This window comes from Coturnix japonica, chromosome 5, assembly GCF_054131305.1.
Source record: "Coturnix japonica strain WE chromosome 5, WE-NBRP24, whole genome shotgun sequence".
In the NCBI taxonomy this organism is placed as follows: Eukaryota; Metazoa; Chordata; class Aves; order Galliformes; family Phasianidae; genus Coturnix; species Coturnix japonica.
The window spans coordinates 12,503,909-12,523,064 of record NC_140667.1 but is presented as its reverse complement, the minus strand read 5'-3'; the positions used below and the strand labels follow the sequence as shown (position 1 = coordinate 12,523,064).

At 38.0% G+C, this 19,156-nt stretch overlaps 1 protein-coding gene across 1 annotated transcript in view; it reads right to left on the bottom strand.

Annotated features, from left to right (window-relative positions):
• Positions 1-767: 767 nt before the first annotated feature.
• The window catches only part of TRPM5 (transient receptor potential cation channel subfamily M member 5), a 46,709-nt gene continuing 28,320 nt past the window's right edge, over positions 768-19,156 (bottom strand). The window contains exons 15-26 of the mRNA XM_015863906.3: positions 18,336-18,448; positions 16,806-16,901; positions 14,498-14,756; positions 13,709-13,827; positions 13,041-13,173; positions 10,562-10,736; positions 8,287-8,452; positions 7,445-7,623; positions 6,419-6,551; positions 4,724-4,796; positions 3,594-3,684; positions 768-1,810 (exon numbers count right to left, since the gene is read on the bottom strand). Of these exons, the coding sequence (XP_015719392.2) occupies positions 1,710-1,810; positions 3,594-3,684; positions 4,724-4,796; positions 6,419-6,551; positions 7,445-7,623; positions 8,287-8,452; positions 10,562-10,736; positions 13,041-13,173; positions 13,709-13,827; positions 14,498-14,756; positions 16,806-16,901; positions 18,336-18,448 (1,638 nt within the window). The 3' untranslated portion in view covers positions 768-1,709. The remainder of the gene's footprint in view (positions 1,811-3,593; positions 3,685-4,723; positions 4,797-6,418; positions 6,552-7,444; positions 7,624-8,286; positions 8,453-10,561; positions 10,737-13,040; positions 13,174-13,708; positions 13,828-14,497; positions 14,757-16,805; positions 16,902-18,335; positions 18,449-19,156) is intronic.

Sequence of the window (19,156 nt, the reverse complement as noted above, 5' to 3'; positions counted from 1 at the left end):
CTTTTGTTTCTCCATCTCTTTCAACTATACTGATATTAATGCAAATATAGGAGTTCAAATGACTACATTTATTTGATTTGAGAACCATTTAGAACACTTACTATCTGGAAGGTTAGTCTCAGCTTAACATCTTGTAACTTTTCCTTCAGCTTCTTAAGGTTTAGAATCTAAAGTTCACATTTTTAACACTGTGGTGATTTTACAATACATAGAGAATCACTTGATTAAACTGAATCAGGTCAATAACAAAAATAGCTGTATCAGAAAGGAAGTGGTTAAGAAGAATACAGCGGGTGCAGATTGTAATATATACATTATTTCCTAACAAATGTAGCTCAGTACAATCATACTGCTTTTACGACTTATTCTTTGCCTAGGGTGAAGAGCATTTAGCACAGGATCCAAGTTCTGTTGTTAATGGCCCCACTATGGTCAGGGGTGCAGCTGAATAAGCTGAACAATCACTTATTTAGGCAGAAATCGTAAGATTAATTTCTATTAATTAAAGACTCCAATTGAATTGGAGTCTTTAATCAAATTGCATTTTGAGCACATATGAGATATTTTTTCCCCCCCAACTCTGTTTTGAGGCAATAGAGAGTTTTCTCACCACCTTTCTTTGTATACAAGCAGCATTATAATATGAATGAGGAAACTAAGTTCAGCTGAAGCTTATCAGAGTGTGAACACAACCCACTGCTTACTTCCCTCTTTTGACACTTTATATCAGTGCAAAGAAATTTCCCATTAAAGGACAGCAGTCATTTTATTTGTATGTCTCCTCATACAAAATTATAATAAAGCCAGCTAACATTTGTGTTCTAGAAAGTTACATGCCAGTTGAAGTAATGCAAAAAAAAAAAAAATGGCCATCAGTCCAAATTTATAGTTTCTAAGTATTGCTATAGAATGAAGTCAGAAAATTGCTTAGCTGTAGATGCAAGGTTGATGTCTCCTTGTAATAGCAGTGAGCTGACAGCAAGTATATCATCTGGCATTGAACTGAAAAAGCAAGTAGCAGAGGTTGGGAATCTGAATGGGAGGGTTACCTGCTTTGTGTTTGGAAACTGCCTGCATGCCACCGAAGACTTGAGGACCACGCAGTGAGTTTTTGGGGATGAGTGAAGAGCCTGCATTAATAAACAGCCAGAAAAGAGTGCCAGAAATGGGAGGAGAAAGCGGTGAGTGCAATCATTTGAGAGTTACAAGAGCTCTAGGAACTGTCTGAATTGTATAATAAGTCGGTATCCCAGGCCCCTTCTTTCCTGTGGAAACTTATTTTTTTTTCAAAGCAACTCATAAATGCAAGCTTGCTTTCTTGGCATAGGAAGTGGGTTGGTTTTTAGTGAGGAAATGGTCGCCCTTTAAAGGGGAAAATCCTTTGGAAAGAACATGGAAATTAGTGATGATGAAGTGTGATTGAGGGTATGGAACTTTGGGAACAGACTGTAGAAAACAAGGTGGTAGTCATCCTGGACATAGTGCAGTTTGTGGAGGGGAGCAATGGAGAAAAGGCCAATGCAGGAGCAGTAGGGAAGAAAGCTCAAGAAATCCCCAGTAGTGTCAAACATTATTAGTATTTCTCATAAAGTGTGAAGATACTGTGAGGACTTTGAAGTTTGGGTCTTGAGCCTTCCTGAAATTAGGATTTTACTTGGATGGTAATTCAGCAGAGCAAAGGGTTTAATCCAAAGAAATGAGAATGAAATTTAATTATCAATGTATGCGATGTCAGCCTCAGTTGGATCCGCATGCTCTTCTCTTTCAGCTCTTTCTGTCAAAGGCACTTCAGTGTTGGCATTTCTCGAACCTAGTAGGATTGTAAAAGCCATATGTTTCTTCAAAGCTTCAGGATAACGGTTACATAATAGTAATTAGGAAACTTTAAAATGTTGGAAATAACCCACAGTAAAATAATACTGTAGGTTGTAGTACTTCATGTTTGTTCAGTAAATGATAAAAACAGGTTTCTTGTTTGTTTTTTTCCCTTCTTATTTCCCCAGCTATTTAAGTCTCTATGCAGTACAGTATTAAAATAGTTTGGGTAACATGCTACAGGACAAGTTTTTCTTACTGGAATGCTAATAATGAAGCAGTATATTTATGTGCTTTGAAAACTTTTACCAAAATTAAGTCAAGTATGAGGTTAGTTCGACTCTGAGAAGCTGTTTATAGCAAACTGTTGTAGGACAGAGCTGCAGTTAGGACTAAATCTGCTTGTTTATCAGTGGACTTCAATTTTCACTGATAATTCCTTTCAGCGTTTTCAGAATGTTATAGCTTGTTATGCATCCTGAGGTAGTATTAAAGAAAATATTTTTCTAAGCTGGCTTTGCTTTGCCTACGTTTAAAATTAGAATAATATGCCTGGCTAAGTATGTTGATGTTTCCTCCCATGGCTGGAAAAATTGCAAATTATTTGTTTCTGCTGTACCTGTGGTTTGCTACAGGAACCTCAGACAGATCTCATTTCCCCTCCACCTTCACTGACGTCAATACAAACGGACAAGGAAAAACTGCCATATTAAATGGGATCCAACACACCTTTGTCTGCATGGATGCTTTCAGGTCTTGTCATGTCAAGACTTAGCTGGGCTTCCAGCTACTTGTTTCCCATGTGGTACCTACGTGCTTGGTTTAAGTTTTCGGAGAGATGGGTTTGTGGTTGTTTTTTTGTTCTTGGTGGTGGTTTTTTGGTAATATATTGTAATTAGTAAATACTTGATATTTTTCTTAATCATCTATTTCAAAATACTTCCTGAATTGGATATCCTGTACTGGCTGAGCAATGCTCTGTTTCTGTCTCTAATGTTTCAAATTGGATAGTGATAGTAATAGGACAAGGGGGAGTGGTTTTAAACCAGGACAGGGGAGGTTTAGGTTAGAGAGTAAGAGAAAGTTTTTCACACAGAGGGTGGTGACACACTGGAACAGGTTGCCCAGGGAAGTTGTGGATGCCCCATCCCTGGAGGCATTCAAGGCCAGGCTGGATGTGGCTCTGGGCAGCCTGGGCTGGTGGTTGGCAACCCAGCACATAGCAGGGGGTTGAAACTGGGTGATCACTGTGGGCCTTTTCAACCCAGGCCATTCTGTGATTTTATGAAATTCCAAAAAGTGGAATTCTGGGTCATAAGACAAAGTTACTAGATGACAGAAAGAACTGCACCTCCACAGGCAGATGAACTGAGTTGGTTAAAACAAAGTGTGAATCTTTTTTCTTTTTAATCATGAGTTTTATCCAATAGTCAATTTCTTGGTATCATTATCTCATTGACTCAAAAAAAGAAAGGGGAAAAAAATAAGGAATCCCAAGAGAAAGTCCCTTCAGGAAACCACATATCCTTCAAATTACATGACATCATTCTAACCTGCAGTGAGCAATAGTGCATTCCCATTCCCCCAAGCTTTTAGATATGTTTTGCAAAAGGTGCATGAATATTGTGTTTGTTGATTGTATTTCCATTACCTGTAGGCATATTCCTTTGCACCTCCCTAAGTGACTCTGCCAATCATTTTTGTCTTTGTTGTATTTTTCTGAATGAAATTGCTTGACCATGTTAATTAGGTTTTCCATGGTGGCTTTCAGTACTTACATGCGTAGTTTGGATCTGTTTGCTTGCAGAAGAGGTTGGTTTTGGTTAAAACATCTGCCATCGAGGAGATAACAGCTGTACAGTAGCAAATCTATAGAACAGGCAGTGATTTCTGCATCAGTTATTTTTTGCAGCATTGTATCCAATCTTAAATTTACAGGAAAGACAACGTAAATAGCAACTGAAAGCAGCATCAAAAATATCATACACAACTTTGTTCAGAATAGTTGAATTGACTTGCAGGAAGATTGGTGTTGAATGTCTTCCTTATTTTGAGTATATTGTGTTATCTCATTCTGGCACAACCTTATTAAGGCATTTATTGCGTGTTCCCACTGAACCTGTATTTAGTTTCAACCTTGTTCATTGAATAGTGTTACTTTTTCCAGGAAGCCATAAAAGTGATAAAGAAAGGGGAGAGAAACTGCAACAGGAGCATTAAGGCAAGCAACTTTCAGCTAGGCCAAAACTGCATTGGAGAATTCTAGGAGCAAGGAAAACAATAACTGTTTTACTATGTAGTATACAGTAATGCTGAGTGTTTCAAGACTGTTTAACAAATGTTTATTTATGTTCCAAGGGTCTGCCATCAAAAACTTTAGACAGGGTTTCCTCCTGTTATTTTTGTTGCGCATTTATGTGTTAATGCTTCCCCCTTTGAGAAGCTTGTATGTGGTACCTAAGAATACTTGAAAACCAATGTCCAGTATTAGTCTCTGCTGTATTAGACAGAATATGGATATTTTCAGTGTTGTCACTTTTAAAGTAAGAAATGGTTGGTTGAAGAAAGAGAAAGGAGTGTGGAGGATTTGCTTTCAGAGGCAGCCTAAGGGGAAGAAGTGAACGCTTCTGAAGTACACTAGCAAAGAGAGCAAGAAACTGTGTTCGCCTGTGCAAAAAACTGTGTGGGAGGTTAGAAAAGTTTCTTTATATTGTTGTAATTACAGATAAAATAAGGAAAGTGAAGTCATTATAAAGATTATTTTTCCTTCCTTTTATCCTTATAGAGTCTATACCAAACACTGCCAACACTGAAATACTGCCAACTGAAAAAATGGGCCAGGCCACACACACAGAAAAAGAAAGAAACAATGAGATCCTAATGTTGAGGTTATGTTGATATGACTTACCTGGGATTCTATCACTTTAAGTCGCTTTTCTTGCTCTTTCAGCCCACTCAGGTATTTAGACAAATTATCCACCCTGTGGAAGCAAAAATGATGTGCTGCTGAGCAACAAGGAAATTACTCCGATTCAATCCTAAACCACAGAAAATGAGTAACTTACTCTGTGACATCTGTGACCTCCTGCTTGCATTTCTGTGCTGCCAGGACATCTCAGAGCCCCCTAGAAGTATTGCCCTTTTGAAGGGTTCCTTTAAGTATTCACTGAACAGAGCAGCATTTTTGGCACAAATCTCCCGTACCTGCTGCTATGAACTTGCCTAGATGACAGTGATCATACAGCTTGTGGTTAGGGCCACTTAGCTATGTCTTTCCAGTCCATTACATCCCATCTATTTCAAAGGCAACTTGATCCCACCATGAAAATTAAGGCCATGATATATGCTCCATTAATACAGGGCTGATGGGCCATTTGATTTCTTCACGGTTTCATCTTCAGAAACTGATTTGGTGTATAAATCTCTAACAGGACTGTGAGGAGAACTTGAAAACGATACCTCCAAATCAAACTGTCCACACATCTTTTACATGCTTTACCTCTTCTTGCATCCCTTCTTTATTTCTCTCATCTGACTTCCCATGAACTCCCCAAATCCCTCTTTAGTTGGTCCTAACTGTTATTTAAATTTTCCCTTTAACAAGTTACTTGGCATTCAGTCCTATGTGAAGAGGCTGCTGCTTGATGTATCTAGTGCATTTTGGGATTGTTTTAATGCAGAGTTAAGTGAATGGCTTTCTGAAGGTTATATAAGATTTCAAATAATCAGGCAGATTTGCTAACACCGAAGAGCAAAATAAGAAACCGTACTCTCAGTGATAGTCATCTGAACTTGTCTGATCTCTTATTGGCTCTGCTATGTCTGATATCATGTCCTTTGTTTAGGAGAAATTACACACATATTTATTGTTAGATTTCAACAACAGAGTAATAAAGTCTAAATTATTAAGAATAAAGAGCCTGTTAAATTAGAGGGAGAAGGGTATTTTCCATGAACATGCATCTCTTTATGTCATTGTTATTTAAAGAAGTGAACTTCTGAATAGTAATTTTGCACTTTTATTCATCAGAACAGTAAACTAATTTAAGTGATACTCCTATTGGGATGATATCTTAGAGGACAATTTAGATGGTTAATTAAATGTAATTTGAGAGCTGATACCAGGAATTTCTTGTGCAAAATTGTAGTCTTATGTCATCATGCCATGAGTAGTAGCTCTTCTGGAGATAGCTGGGGATAATTCCAGAGATGACAAATTTTCATTCAAAAGTCTAAATCTCTTCCTGTTTTGGAAAGGGCAGTTTCACTGGATTTTGATCAATGCTTTGTATCCAGGTATGTTATGTTCCTATATAGGATGGAAGTACGTGCTCTGCAGTGTAGCAGCAGAACTATTCTTCCATCATTTCTTCACGAATTTGAGCTTAACTGCAAGTTTGGCTGGAGTTTACATGTTTGTAATTGTAGATACTTCAACAGTGTCAAAAAACTTCTCAAAGTGATCTTTGTTCATGAAAAACATTCCATGGAGAGCATAATTCCTATTAGACTCCTCATATAAACCTTACCAGTGCCTGAATGTTTATCTCATGCAAATCTTAAGACCTGCAAGGTTCACTCAATGTAGGTCAGAGTAACATACTTATTAGATGTGGCCTTCAGCCTTTCTTCATTGCTTTCTTTCCTTTCTTGTTCAAGTTTTATTAGATAATTTTCTTTTTGCACCAGCTCCCATGTTATGATTTTTTGATCTAGCCCAACTGGAAGATCTCTTTCTGTAGGGGGGAAAAAAAGATACTAAGAATTACATGTTGCTCCCTTTTCACCTGCACTAGTTTAAGTAATGAAAGTCTGCTATACAAAGAAACATCAGGTCTTGTTTTGCCACTGTAGGAGTGACAAGCTGCAAAAATAAGTATTTTCTACACTTTTTATTTTCTTGTGATGCAAGGTAGTGAACTTACTGCAGTTGAATAAGAGTCCTGACTTTTCTACTGAGTTTTCTAAAGAACAGCACAGGCCAATTTTAGTGATTCTTGAATAATTCACTCAGTCTATCAGTTGTTATTTCTTCAGAAATCAAGGCAGTTTGACATCAACATCTTTGTCATAATAAGTATTTTACATAGGGAAATGCATTATGGGAAATTGCTTATTGTACAGACTGCATCATAATTTTCATGTCTGCTCTCCTAGCAGTTTTTGTTAAATATAATAAATTATGGCTCTTGGCTTGTGGAGATCTTACTTGCTCTTCTGTTTTGCTTATGCAGCATGTCCTTACTGAGTATCAGGGTATCCTGTTGATAGATATGTGTTAACAGCTGTAGCAGAAATGCTAAGTAGCTTGAAGCAGTGATTGAGCACCTGGTGGGAAGGCAGGGCCAACCCAGGGGAGCTCAGGTGCATGCAATGTACGTGGGTGATCAGAAGGGGTGGAGTCAGGATCCACCCCTTCCCAGATCTCATTTAAGGGTTGGCAGTGGAGGTGAGGGCCTCTTTTGCTGGAGTTCCCTGCCTACTTGAGGGCTTCTCAAGGTAAGCAGATTCTTTATGTTTGTGCTTGTGGCTGTTGCATTTGAGTGATGCCTTCTCTGTAGCTTAGGACTTTGTTACTCCCCTGTCATTGCTGTGCTTTCCATCACATTCTAGCATTACATTAACTTACCCAGACGTTGTTTTTTATGTTCCACTTTGTTGAAGATTATTTGAAGAACCAAAGTGATGTGGTTAATAATGATAAATGGTGGTGCTAAGGCAGGCCGTCCATGATATTCAACAATCAGGTTGTAGCGTTGTAATTTCCAGAAGATGTCTGCATTGCCCTGAACAACTTGAAAAGTGTAGCTGTAATTGGGAAAAAAAAAATAAATAAATTTAAGAGCTACTTTTATCTCAACAAGCTGAAGCTTGTTATTACAAAGTATAGTCTGTATTTTCTTTAATAAAAGGAACAGCAAGTTCAGTGAGTAGCGTTTATTTAAGCTAAAGTTTGTGCAGATTTTTAGGTATTAAAGAATTGTAGTTTCAGTTTCAAATGACAGAAAAGTAAAAAAAATACTATTTGTTTTAAAAAAATAAAAGGCAATTCTACTCTGGTAAGGTTGGCAAACATGCGATGTTAGTTCTTCAAATTAATCATCATTAATTATTTTGACTTGATGTGTTTCTCTGGAGTGCAGAATATCCAGCATCTGCCATGTTTACAGCTGCTCTGCACCTGCAGAATCTTGCTGCAGCATGGCCAGGGATCCAGACACATTAAATTGAATTTTTTGCAGTAAAAGGTCCGTTTTTGTTCTTGCCTTTAATGTAGCTGGTGTGGTGGTGATGATGATGAGAACTTAAGAACTTTATGATCCTGAAAGTCTACCTATCAACCCTCAAATAATTACTTAGGAAAACTACTGGTGTGTTTCAGTATAGCTATCCAAGAGCAATGTAGTAAATATGGGCATTCAGTTAAACTCTTAATTTCTCTGTCTTAATGCTTATTGAAACTGCTCTTACCTGAACATTGCAATCAGGAGATTCATAAGCAAAACATTTGTGACTAGTAGGAAGATGACCAACAGAAGTATAACAAGCCAGTTGGCGTAGTTGTTGGGACATGATGGTGAGTTCTGCAGAATCTGCAGTGGATTAAATGTACAGTTCCTGGCATATGCTCGTGATGCTACAAAGGAAGAGAGGGAAATAAGGTAGTTTTGACAGATTCTTTTGCCATGTGTGTTTTTAGCCTGGAGACAAAAGCTTTGCATTTTGGTGAGCAAAATCTCTTGCTTTCAACAGAGAATGGCAAGAATTACGAATTGTTTCTGGAGGTGCTGCATTTTACAGATTTTTTTGAGGAAGAAAGGGATCTGTGTACCTTTAAGCATTCCTTCTTTTAAGAGCTCACAATGAGAATGATTACATAATTTAATACCTTTTTCTGTTAAGGTGCAAATCAAGAATGATGATATTGATTACCATATTGAGATCGCAGCTGCATGTGAACAGTAGCATAACTTCATTCTGAATATGTGTAATTATTAGAGCTTAAGATGAGTTGTGATAGCATGTAATTTTTGTACTGCACTGTGTTTTTTATTAGCAAGCATGGCTGTAAATACAAGGCACACAGGACAGCTTTCTGGCTGCTTGAACTGCTGAGGTAATTCTTGCAGTCAAACAATCCTTTATGTGAACTAATATCCAATGTTGCAGGTTTTGTAAAAAAAAAAAAAAAAAAAAAGGCATGGTGCATCACTGCATCAGTTCAAATACCTTTGGTGTGTACGCCCATGTCCTTGCATCTCCTCAATCCTTATGCTAGTATGCATGCTAGAGGAGAGAACTTGGTAAAAGCGGGAAATGGGGTTCCTCACTCAAATTTAGACTACTGCTTTGTACGTCAGAGCTTTCCAGTTAAGGTTATGAAGAACGGTGCTATTACATCAGACTAGAGGTATAGCTACCCTTCCATCCTACCTCTGGGTATGGCAGCAGCAAGTTCTTAGACTAATGTACAGGGAAAACATGGAATGACATTGTTTGGATATTTCCTCCATTGGAGCCTGTGGCTAAGCAACATGCCCAGGAGGATTATTTGTATTTAATAATGATATTGAGGGATTCCTCAATAAATTTGTCCAACTGATTTTTTGAGTCTATGTACATTTTTAGCATTCAAAGCATCAAATCAATTTAGCAGCCCACCTTTATGTATGTGGGAAAAAAAAAAAAACAACTCCTCTTATTGGGAATCCTTTGCTACTTATTGAGGAAAAGGAAACAATTCTTTATTGTTTATATTAATATTATTCATCCAAATCTTCCTACACTGGGATGAAGTTCATAATTAGTTAAACTGTTTCTTTACTTTTTGTTGTTGTTTGTTTTTCTGCAAGTTATATCATGCGATTAATCTATTAATCCACAAATTTAGAGCACTTATATTTACACTTTTGTTTCCTTTTTTTCCCCCAGTAACAATGCCTTTCCCCACAATCTAAGGTAACTTTAGTACTCTAAGGGTACTTTAGTACTGTTATCTCTCAGGCTGCAGTAGCTGTCACTAAGTACATTAACTTGTTAACCTTACTGAATTTCTTTTGATGTTTCTTCAATCGAGAGATCCTTTTGCGACTTTTAGGAGTTACCTTCAGTCTTTACTACCTAGTAACTTGTTTCATTAGCAAATTGTCCTTTTCATTACCTTTTTTCTTTGGGGTTCCAATGGAGAGATGGAGGTCCTATACTGTATTTTACCCAATCCCATATTTACATCCAAATATTTGCATGTCTTGTGATTGTTTTTATGTTGTTTTGTTTGAAGTACTGCGCAGACTCAGTTACTAGCTGTATTTGATTTGGGCAGGTTTAACTATGGAGTAAACAAATGCTCTAGCAGAGTATTTATTAGAAAACACAAGTATTCCCTTATGGGTAGAGCTGTACTGCTGTAAAACTGTCATGTTAAACTACTGCCAAAAGTATGGAGGTGTTGTTATTTTGCTTTACATGAAGGTTATTTGGGTCCAGATTAGGCTGAATGGACTGAGGCAAGAGAAGTTATGCCAGTCTCTAGAACTGAAAGTCCTTGCATGAGTACTTCAGACAGCTTCTCTAAATAGGGTTAACCCTCATGTTTAGTGTAATCTCATTTTGATTCACTGTTTATATCATAGTAATGTGAAAGCTTTGGGTTTTTTTTTTAAACTATTATTTATTTTTTAGAAGATAACACTGGGAAGAAAGCATTCAAAGATGGCAAGGTTAGGGGAGAAAGAAATATCCTTACTGTCTATTTCATCCAGTGGAATCTGGCCAAATATCTGGAGGTAGGGACGGTAAAGCACCCTTCTGAATATCCACTCCACTCGGCTGTCATCAGGGTGAAGCAGAGCTTGAGTTGTCACACCATAGGCAATGAGCCACACACTCAAGAAAAATAGGAAGAAGAAAACATCTTTCATCTAAAAGAGGCAAGGGAAGGGAGAAAAGGAGGGCAAGTGATTGTAGCAGCATATTGAAAGTAAGGACACTAGTTGTTCAGCATGATAAATGTCCATGTAATTATTCTTCTCTACAAGATTGTTTAGGCTGAAGTAGGTTGACTCTGATACAGTTTCTCACACCATTCTCCTCCTGACTCAGCAGTTATAATATGGTGCTTGGCCAGTAAGCATCATTTTAATTTTGTTAGTTCACTTAGATAAAGGCATGTTATAATTTAAAACTTTGCTTTTCAGTCATGAACCGCTGATATTTTTAAAACATTTTCTCTTTTAAACAAATGCCTTTTAAATGCAGGTTTTCTATGAGATCTCACAGTACTGTTGAATTACAAAAGTCTGCTGCTGCAGCGAATCCTGGCTGACAGCGCTCATTCATAAACTCTGAACCACTCATACAGCAAACACTGAAGATTAGAAGGATCAGGTAGCTAAGTAATGCACTTGAGGGATTCTTTCCAGGGCTTCCTGCTTTTAAACGTTGTGCTTCTCTACAGAAGCAGAGTAATTGAATCCTAAAACACTTACTTAAATACATATTCAATTTTTATTTTTTTTCAAGTGCAATAATTTTTCCCTAGTGGAAGAAGAACACTTTATCCTCTTTCCATCTAATCTGACAGAGTTCATTAGGGGCTGTAGATTCATTTCAATTAGATTTCAGGATTGCGCAGTTACCCAAATGCATAGGTATTTCAGACCTTCAGGAGGTAACTAAAGGTCCCATTAAGGAACACAGTATCTGTGGCAAGCAAGGCATAGTTGATGCCTCTAACTTTTAACAAACTATTTTGTTTTCTGGATGATTCTGGATTTGTTGGTGCTGCAGGCCTTTAACATTGTATCTAACTGAAAGCAGTGGTTTGTTTGGGAATACTCTTTTCCAGTCTGCGGTCTCTCTAAACTGGCACCAAACTACCATTGCAACAGTTGCTAGACTTGTTTCAGCAATTCTGTTGTTTCCCTGTTTAAGAGAAATGTTCTTGCTTGAACCAACCTGATGAATGTTTCAGGGAGATGCTGTTTACTGAACTTAATTTCATTGTTCTTTTGATGCAAGATTCCTTTGAACTACCAAGCATTGTACAGCATTGTGGTGGCTTGGATATGGGTAAGATGAAAGCTCCCATGTTATGGCTTTGCCTAGGCTGCCACTTATTTTCTTCTGAGTATGTTCTTAATCTGTGTTACTTTATATTAATTTAGATGCTAATGTAGTAGATGCATCACCATATTTGCTCAGGGCCATGGTTTAGCTTGCTATGAAGCCACTAGGAAGGGTTGGGAGCTGTAGATCTGCCTTGTTCTCTCACTGTAAAACTCTGCTAGTGTGGTGAACTAGATAATGTACAAGAACAAATATTTATTTGCCATTTACCCTTTTGCTACTCAAAGCAAATGTCATGCTGGTGCTCCAGTTATTGCATTTGTAGACAGATCCAAATAGCATGGCAGTTATGTTTATTCAATGTATAGGCTTATTTAGACTGTAGGGTTTTTACTGTGAGTCACAAGTCAAATGTTTGTAGAATCTGTAATAGCGTTTACAATTAGATAAACTATTAATCAGTTATCATGAGCTAATTGGCCTAGAAGATTAACATGCTGAAATAGAAAGCTATTTCAGTGTACCACCCCGTAACGAAGCACAGTAACCATAGTCCTCCTGTCTCATTTCCTGCAGGAGAGCAGAAACAAATAGAAATCTTTCATCAGCATCTTCCAGCACATGCTCACAAGGTGCTATGTTTTCATTGTAGATTAGATTACAAAGTCCAAGTAAGAACAATGCCTGTGGGGAAACTTGCAACTATCCATTTTCACAGATTTTTCTTCACACTTGCAAATAATGTAATCCATTTCCCCAAGCAAAGAACTGCCAGTCAGCAGTTGCCCTTCTGTAAATGGCCTTTGGTCTTCCTGAGATCTTTGCTCTGAAAGCACACAGCCTGTGAAATAGGAGGAAGAGTCTGTGTCTCTCAAACCAGGAGTATGGTGTCTCAGTACTCCTGATTTGAGAGACCAAAGTGTGAAAGATTAGGTAAGAACAAGGATTTGTGTGTTGGGGTCAACTTAGCATACTACAGAGCTCTTCAGAAGGATCTGTTTCAAACTTACTGCCTCTAATTTTCATGCTAAGTAAGACAGTTGTATGCAAAATGACAGACCTTAAAAACATAAAGACATGTTATTCTTATTTCCTTTGTAAGGAGAAGATTTCCTTGGCCAGTTTTTTAGCAAGTATTTGAGAGAGACTGCTCTTACCATCCTCTCCACAATTATGATCTTTGGTCCAAGTTGTCTGTGAATTGCAAAAATGTGTATAAGTCTAAGTGTAAACACCATAAAATCAATGGCAAGGATTGTGCGGCCAGCTTGAAAAGTTGAGTTCAGCATCCTGAAGAACAAATGAAAGATAATATCAGATTTCAGCAAGTACTACTGAGAGATCTCTTCTCAAATATTACACTCAATTTCCAAGCATTGTCGAGTTAGGAAAAGGCAAGTGCTTCAAGCTTGTGGTTGCTTATGTCAAGGTCATTACAGCTGTTAGAAGAATGTAACAGTGTCTGTACTTTGGTGAGAAGTGACCACGACATGGAGGGATACTTTCTTGGCTTGGCTTCAAGGGGATACTAAGGGATAAACAAAGGACAGGGATTATTTTGACTAAAAAAGGCTTGCAAAAGAAGGAAAAGCAGAGCTTCTTAGTACAAGTATTTGAATATTCCAATAAGGTTTTTATAGTCTGTGGAACAACATCTGCAGTTCAGTAGGAATGCAGAGGCTCTTGTTGCAGAAACATAGCTCACAACTCATTAAAGTAAATGTCATAGCCTCCCCTTGTGTGCACTTGCATGCCTGGTGACAGGTCAGTTGTAGCACGTGCCCGTAGCCCTGATGCTGACCACACAAAACAGGTGTATATATACCTGCAGGTTACCCCAATTATGAAGAGGAAAATGGTCACCATATCACATTTATTCCAGTTATCCTCCACGTATAGTTTAAACTTTTTCATTAAACTTGTGTCTTCATCTGTGAAGAAACTCTGAAAAAGAGGAATGGTCGTTAGCAGTGATCTGTTTAAACTTGCATTGCTTCAGTGGGAATTTTGACTTAGTACCTGCTTCATATTTCTCTTTCACTGCAAACACCATAAAAAAAAAGATTCCCAGTGTAGCAAGTAACAAGTTTACTGTCTTTAAAAAGCATCTCTGCGTGTGTTTTGTCTTGTGATGTAGGCCTGAGAATTTCTTTGGCCTGATTTAAGACTTTGTCAGCATTGAGGCTGTCAATGCATCAGCACTGTAGTTCATGTGTTATATTGGTTGTTGGATGGGGAAGTACTCTGTTGCACTTCCAGGGTCGGACTATGGTTTCCAATGAACATTAATTGTGGACCTAGTTCTAGGGGGTGAAACCAGACATGCTTTGCAAAGTGAAGGACACCTGAGTCTTAGTAGCCCACCTGTTTGTTGTCTGCAGCTGAAGTGCTCTGGAAAAACAGAGAAGTAGCTACAGGTTTACATGGAGTTGGAAGAGGTTGGTTTGGGGGAGAGAGAGTTTTGGATGAGGTAACATTTGTATTGCTGTTCTTTGCAAAGCTGCATTTGACAGTTGAAATCTTCAAGCTTGCACAGTTATATAGACTGTAAATTTATTCAAAGCGTTATTTCAGGGTTTGTTGTGTTACATCTGAGATGTTGTATGTAACTGACCTGTCGGATTTCTTCCAAGACCAGAGTAAAAACCCAGAAGTAAAGTATAATTTCTTTAACAGACGGACCTTCAGGTGGAGGTGGCTTAAAATCCAGTAGGAGGACATAAGTGAATAGAAACAGAAATGCAAAATACATAATAACGTTTCCCATAAATACAGTTACAGGGGCACTCCAGAATTTTTTCCACCGAGTAAAGATGAATGTTGCCCACGCTGTGTTTTCAGAAGGGTTCTGCTTCTCTAATTTACCACTTCTTCTGGAAAACAGAAAGAATATAGGCTTGGTTGACTACCTTCTAAAATCAGTTCATGGGAATAGCTCCAGTGTTATTCTCTATAAAGCTTTTTCTTTTTAAAGATAGTAATGGATGCTGATGGGGTGAGGCTGTGGGATTCTGAGCAATCATACTGTTGTAGCAGGAATGCTTCGAGTCAAATAGACTCTGAAAAAACAAAGTCACATCAGGTTTACGTGTGTAACCTTGTTATTTCAGTTTTGCTGCATTAATCTGATTTGTAGCTGCAGTCTGCTCCTACATGTAGTATAAACAGTGTGTGGATAAACAAGAAGAGTGGGTATTTGGCCAGCTGCAGGAAAGGCAAATAGCTACTGTAAGTCGGTTCTTATTTTGATCCTAAAATTTATTGCAGTAATCACATGCAGAAGTTCTTGCAGTTGCTGTGACTGCTTGAGACAATTACTAGTTTTGACCTAGAGTCAAAAATGCTGAATCATGCACTAAACATGTGTTCCTTGACTAGCCTTGCTGCAGCCTGAGAGAGCTACTGGAGAAATACTGCAGTTTATGTAACTATGGATGCTGGCATTTTGCCCTTTGAGACTAAATCAGATTGGAAAAAGATCACCAGAGAGGCCTTTTAATAAATAATTCATTATGGTGATCTTTGAGTATTGTGCAGTTGCGCAAGTGTTTTGGTAAATGAAGGAAAACCAGACCTGTAGAGATCTGCGTGTCTGATGTTCTGATAATTATTATATACATTTGCCATAAGGCAAAGTTTCTCCTTGCAGCCAGTCTCCTCTGTATGCCTGACATTCTGTACTGACCCTCCATTTATGACATTGTAAGACACATTCCCACAGCAACAGGCTAATATCGTAAATGGGTAATTGCAGCTTTACTGTTAGATGCTGAAACAGATCTGGGAGGGCAAGAGCCCCTTTGTTAAATTAAATCTGTAAGATAATAGCAATTGGAACACACAATATTATGACCAAGAGCCATCAACCATGCTTTACTCAGGTTGTGAAATTACTTTATGATATTATTTACCAATAGTCCCCAAGAGGCATACAATTTTGCATCTATTTTACAGGTTTGAGAGGGAGTGAGAACTCATGAATTTATTTTTTTTTTCTGATATGCTGACAGCTAAATGCCAGAGCTAAAAATACAAGCTAATGACTGACTTGGTCTAGCACCAGGTACTGTGGATTGTTTCCTTGGTACCATTATTCACATATTTGTGAAGCTCTTCAAATCACTGAAAAGTAAATATTTAATACAAGTGTCTATATGGCTCTCATTAACTGTAAAGTGAACTTTGTACCGATCAAAAGTTTTCCTGCCCTTCCCCAAGTCCCTGGGCTTTGCTGATGGACGTTTGCTAGAAGTAAAGCTTGCAATTCAAAAGTTCTGTACTGTAGATCTATGAATGCTTGTGAGCAACTGCCAAAATCTTTTTGCTTTGACCTCTATTTCTCTTATGCTGCCTCTGAATTATGTCTGCTGTTATGATTCTGGTCTCTCAGGACTTATTTTTTAAAATAGAAATGAAGAGTCCTCCTGGTGTGGTGGGAAACTACAAATTCACAGGTACTGATGTTTGCAAGTATTTCTTTTGCTGCTATTGTAGCATAGTATGCAGTGATGCACTTAAGAAACACAAGGGTTAGCTGTGAACCTTCTCCCTGCTTGGGTCAGTAGCCTATAGGGGATTACTGTTCCTAAATCCATTGTGTCAGCCAGTACCAGCTGAAGGGAATCCAAGGAATGCATTCTCATTGCCTGTATACTGATCAGACTCCTTGGCCTGTAGAAATGACCAGCTCACATGAAGTAAAGTTGTCTGTTTAAATACAGTGCTATATCCCTGTTTATCTCTGGCATTTACTTTATGGAGTTCAACTGCAGCAATCAAAGGAAGCAATGCTTTCCTAGTGAGTAGTGACTTCCTTGGTCTTTTAGTTGTTCCTTATATCACTAGCTGGTCATACATCCCTGAGAAGTAACCTGTTCTTTGTAGTCAGAAAACATCATTTTAATTGATGGTTTTAAACTTACCTGTATTCTTCCTTAGAAAGAAACAAAGTCCTTTCTGTATCTAAACTGTCCAGCTCTTTGAAGGGCTCTGTCTCATTCTTTGGTTGTTTTTCCTCACTGTAAGGAAATAAACTAATTAGTTGAAGGATTCTGGTTAGCAGCTCAACTACTGAAGTGGCTTTCCTACAGAGCTCTGAGCATGCACTTGTCTTGGACTCGCTCCACCAGGAAGCTATCAAATACAATCCTTATCTCTGTGTATTCTGATTATTTGAAAGCTGAAGTCAGCCACAAGAGTCAATGGAGAAATGATAATCAGTATGTGTTTCACAAGAGTGCAGCAAGATGCTCAGTCTCTTCAAAACTGAATGGAAACAATTTGAGTGGAAATAGACCACTCGGTCAGTCCTGGAAGATAATACCACAATGAGTCCATGTTCCAGTCCTGGCCATGCTTGGTAGTGCTTAAGACAGGAAATGCCAGAAGCATTAGGAAATATGATGTTAATTCTTGCATTTCTAGTGAAAGAAGGCAAAAATGTCCTTGAGAAGAAATTTAGAAAGGCTTACTTTCATTAGGAATCCTTATTTGAACCCTTCTGTGGAAACAGACAGCATTTCATGTTAATTTACTTGAATTTGTGAATCTGGCAGCCAGCATGCCAAGAAGACATTATCTTTACTGACTGATACTGACAAAATGGAAGTCTTAGGTCAGCAATGGCAAGGAAGCTTTCCTCTTGCTTTACAAGTAGCTTAATAATTATGAAATGTAAATGTATATTTGTTAATAGCATATTATTCCATGATGTTAGTTCTGATGATCTGTAGCTGATTCTCACAATACTAGTTTTTTTTGTTTGTTAGTTGTTTTTTTTTTATCAGTTTCTGGATTCTAATGACTATCTGAACACCTTGACTGCTTTGTTTCTTCTTTTTTCCTTTTTTTTCCTTTTAAAGGCTTAAAATTCTAGCTACCTTCACAGTGGTAAAAAGATGAAAATTATGAACTCTAAAGCTATGCCAGCAGAAGACTAATAGAAGCGATCTCCCAATATATTAAATCTGGAAATCTTAATTGGTTTCATATAAGCCCTGTGCTTTTAAGCTTGACTTTAGGCTCCTAAGTTTTGTGGCTGATAGTTTTGGTTTGTGATGGTTGTTTTTCTTGCTAAGATACTGAGGTTTCTTCTGAGCCAGGCAGCTTCAAATCTAGAAATGGGTGATGCTACATGGGGAGATATTCTATACAATACATATCATACATTCAAGGGGAACTGGAAGAATTTCAGCAGGCTTATTTTGTGGACCATGCGAAACGGAAGTGATCTAGTGAAACTGGCTCCAGTGTTATAACTGTTAGAACAGGCAGAACAGTAGCCCAGGGCACTCAGCCCCGTAGAAAACTGATTTGGTTAATAGTGGTGCAGTCGTTTTGTTGACCTTCTGAGACAATATTATTCTTTACATGAGAAATTTTCAGTTTGCATACTTTTTTTTTTTATGACTTTTTCCTTCACTTATCTCTTGCACTCAAATATCTGTTTGTACCTGAATGCTATTAAATTTGTGTAGATTAGGAAGGGACACCAGAATCCACATATTAACTTCAGGATCTGTGTGTTTGTAGACATGTCTCCCCACCATATTTTTGTTAGGAAGGCCTGAAATTGAAGGAAACAAGAAGTAACTTTAGCATCACAAAAACATATGCAGATCAAGTACATCTATGTTCTATGTTCTCCTAAGGTAGCAAAGATTAGGTGTTGCTCTAAAAACCTGGAGTATACGGGTGTTTTGCACATCCTTCTGCAGTTTCTTAGTATCCAAAGAGTTATTAGAGGACAGTGGAAAGGAACTGTAACTCAAATGGAGTTAAGAAACATTTCTACTGAGGAAGTACAAGTCAGCTACTGGAAGCTAAAAGCATCATCACTCTTAATTTAGTTTGGTATATATGGACAGAAGTCAGGCTGTGGGAGCAAAACAGGATGATAATTTGATTCAACTTTTATCAGTGAGCTTCTCTGAATCTGAGCAAGCCCTGCTAGGGAGATATCTCATATTCTTAAGATTCGTTAAAGGCAGATTTTTAAGTGCTTTCCTGATGGTTCTCTGTGATCAATAGAGGAAAAAGCACAGGATGGGATGTGGATTAAACCTTCTCTTCAGGGCTAACTGGATGAAAGAAGGAACTGTGTTGCATTGTCAAGTATGTAGCATGACATCCTTTTGACCTGGTGCTTAGGGAAAGGGCAGATCTTTCACTGAAAAGGATGCATCTGAGAATATGGTATTCCATGGGGTCATTCAGTTGCTGTAGTATCTTTTTCTGTGTCTAGCATCATGCTTAAAGGCCCTAGGGAATGGAG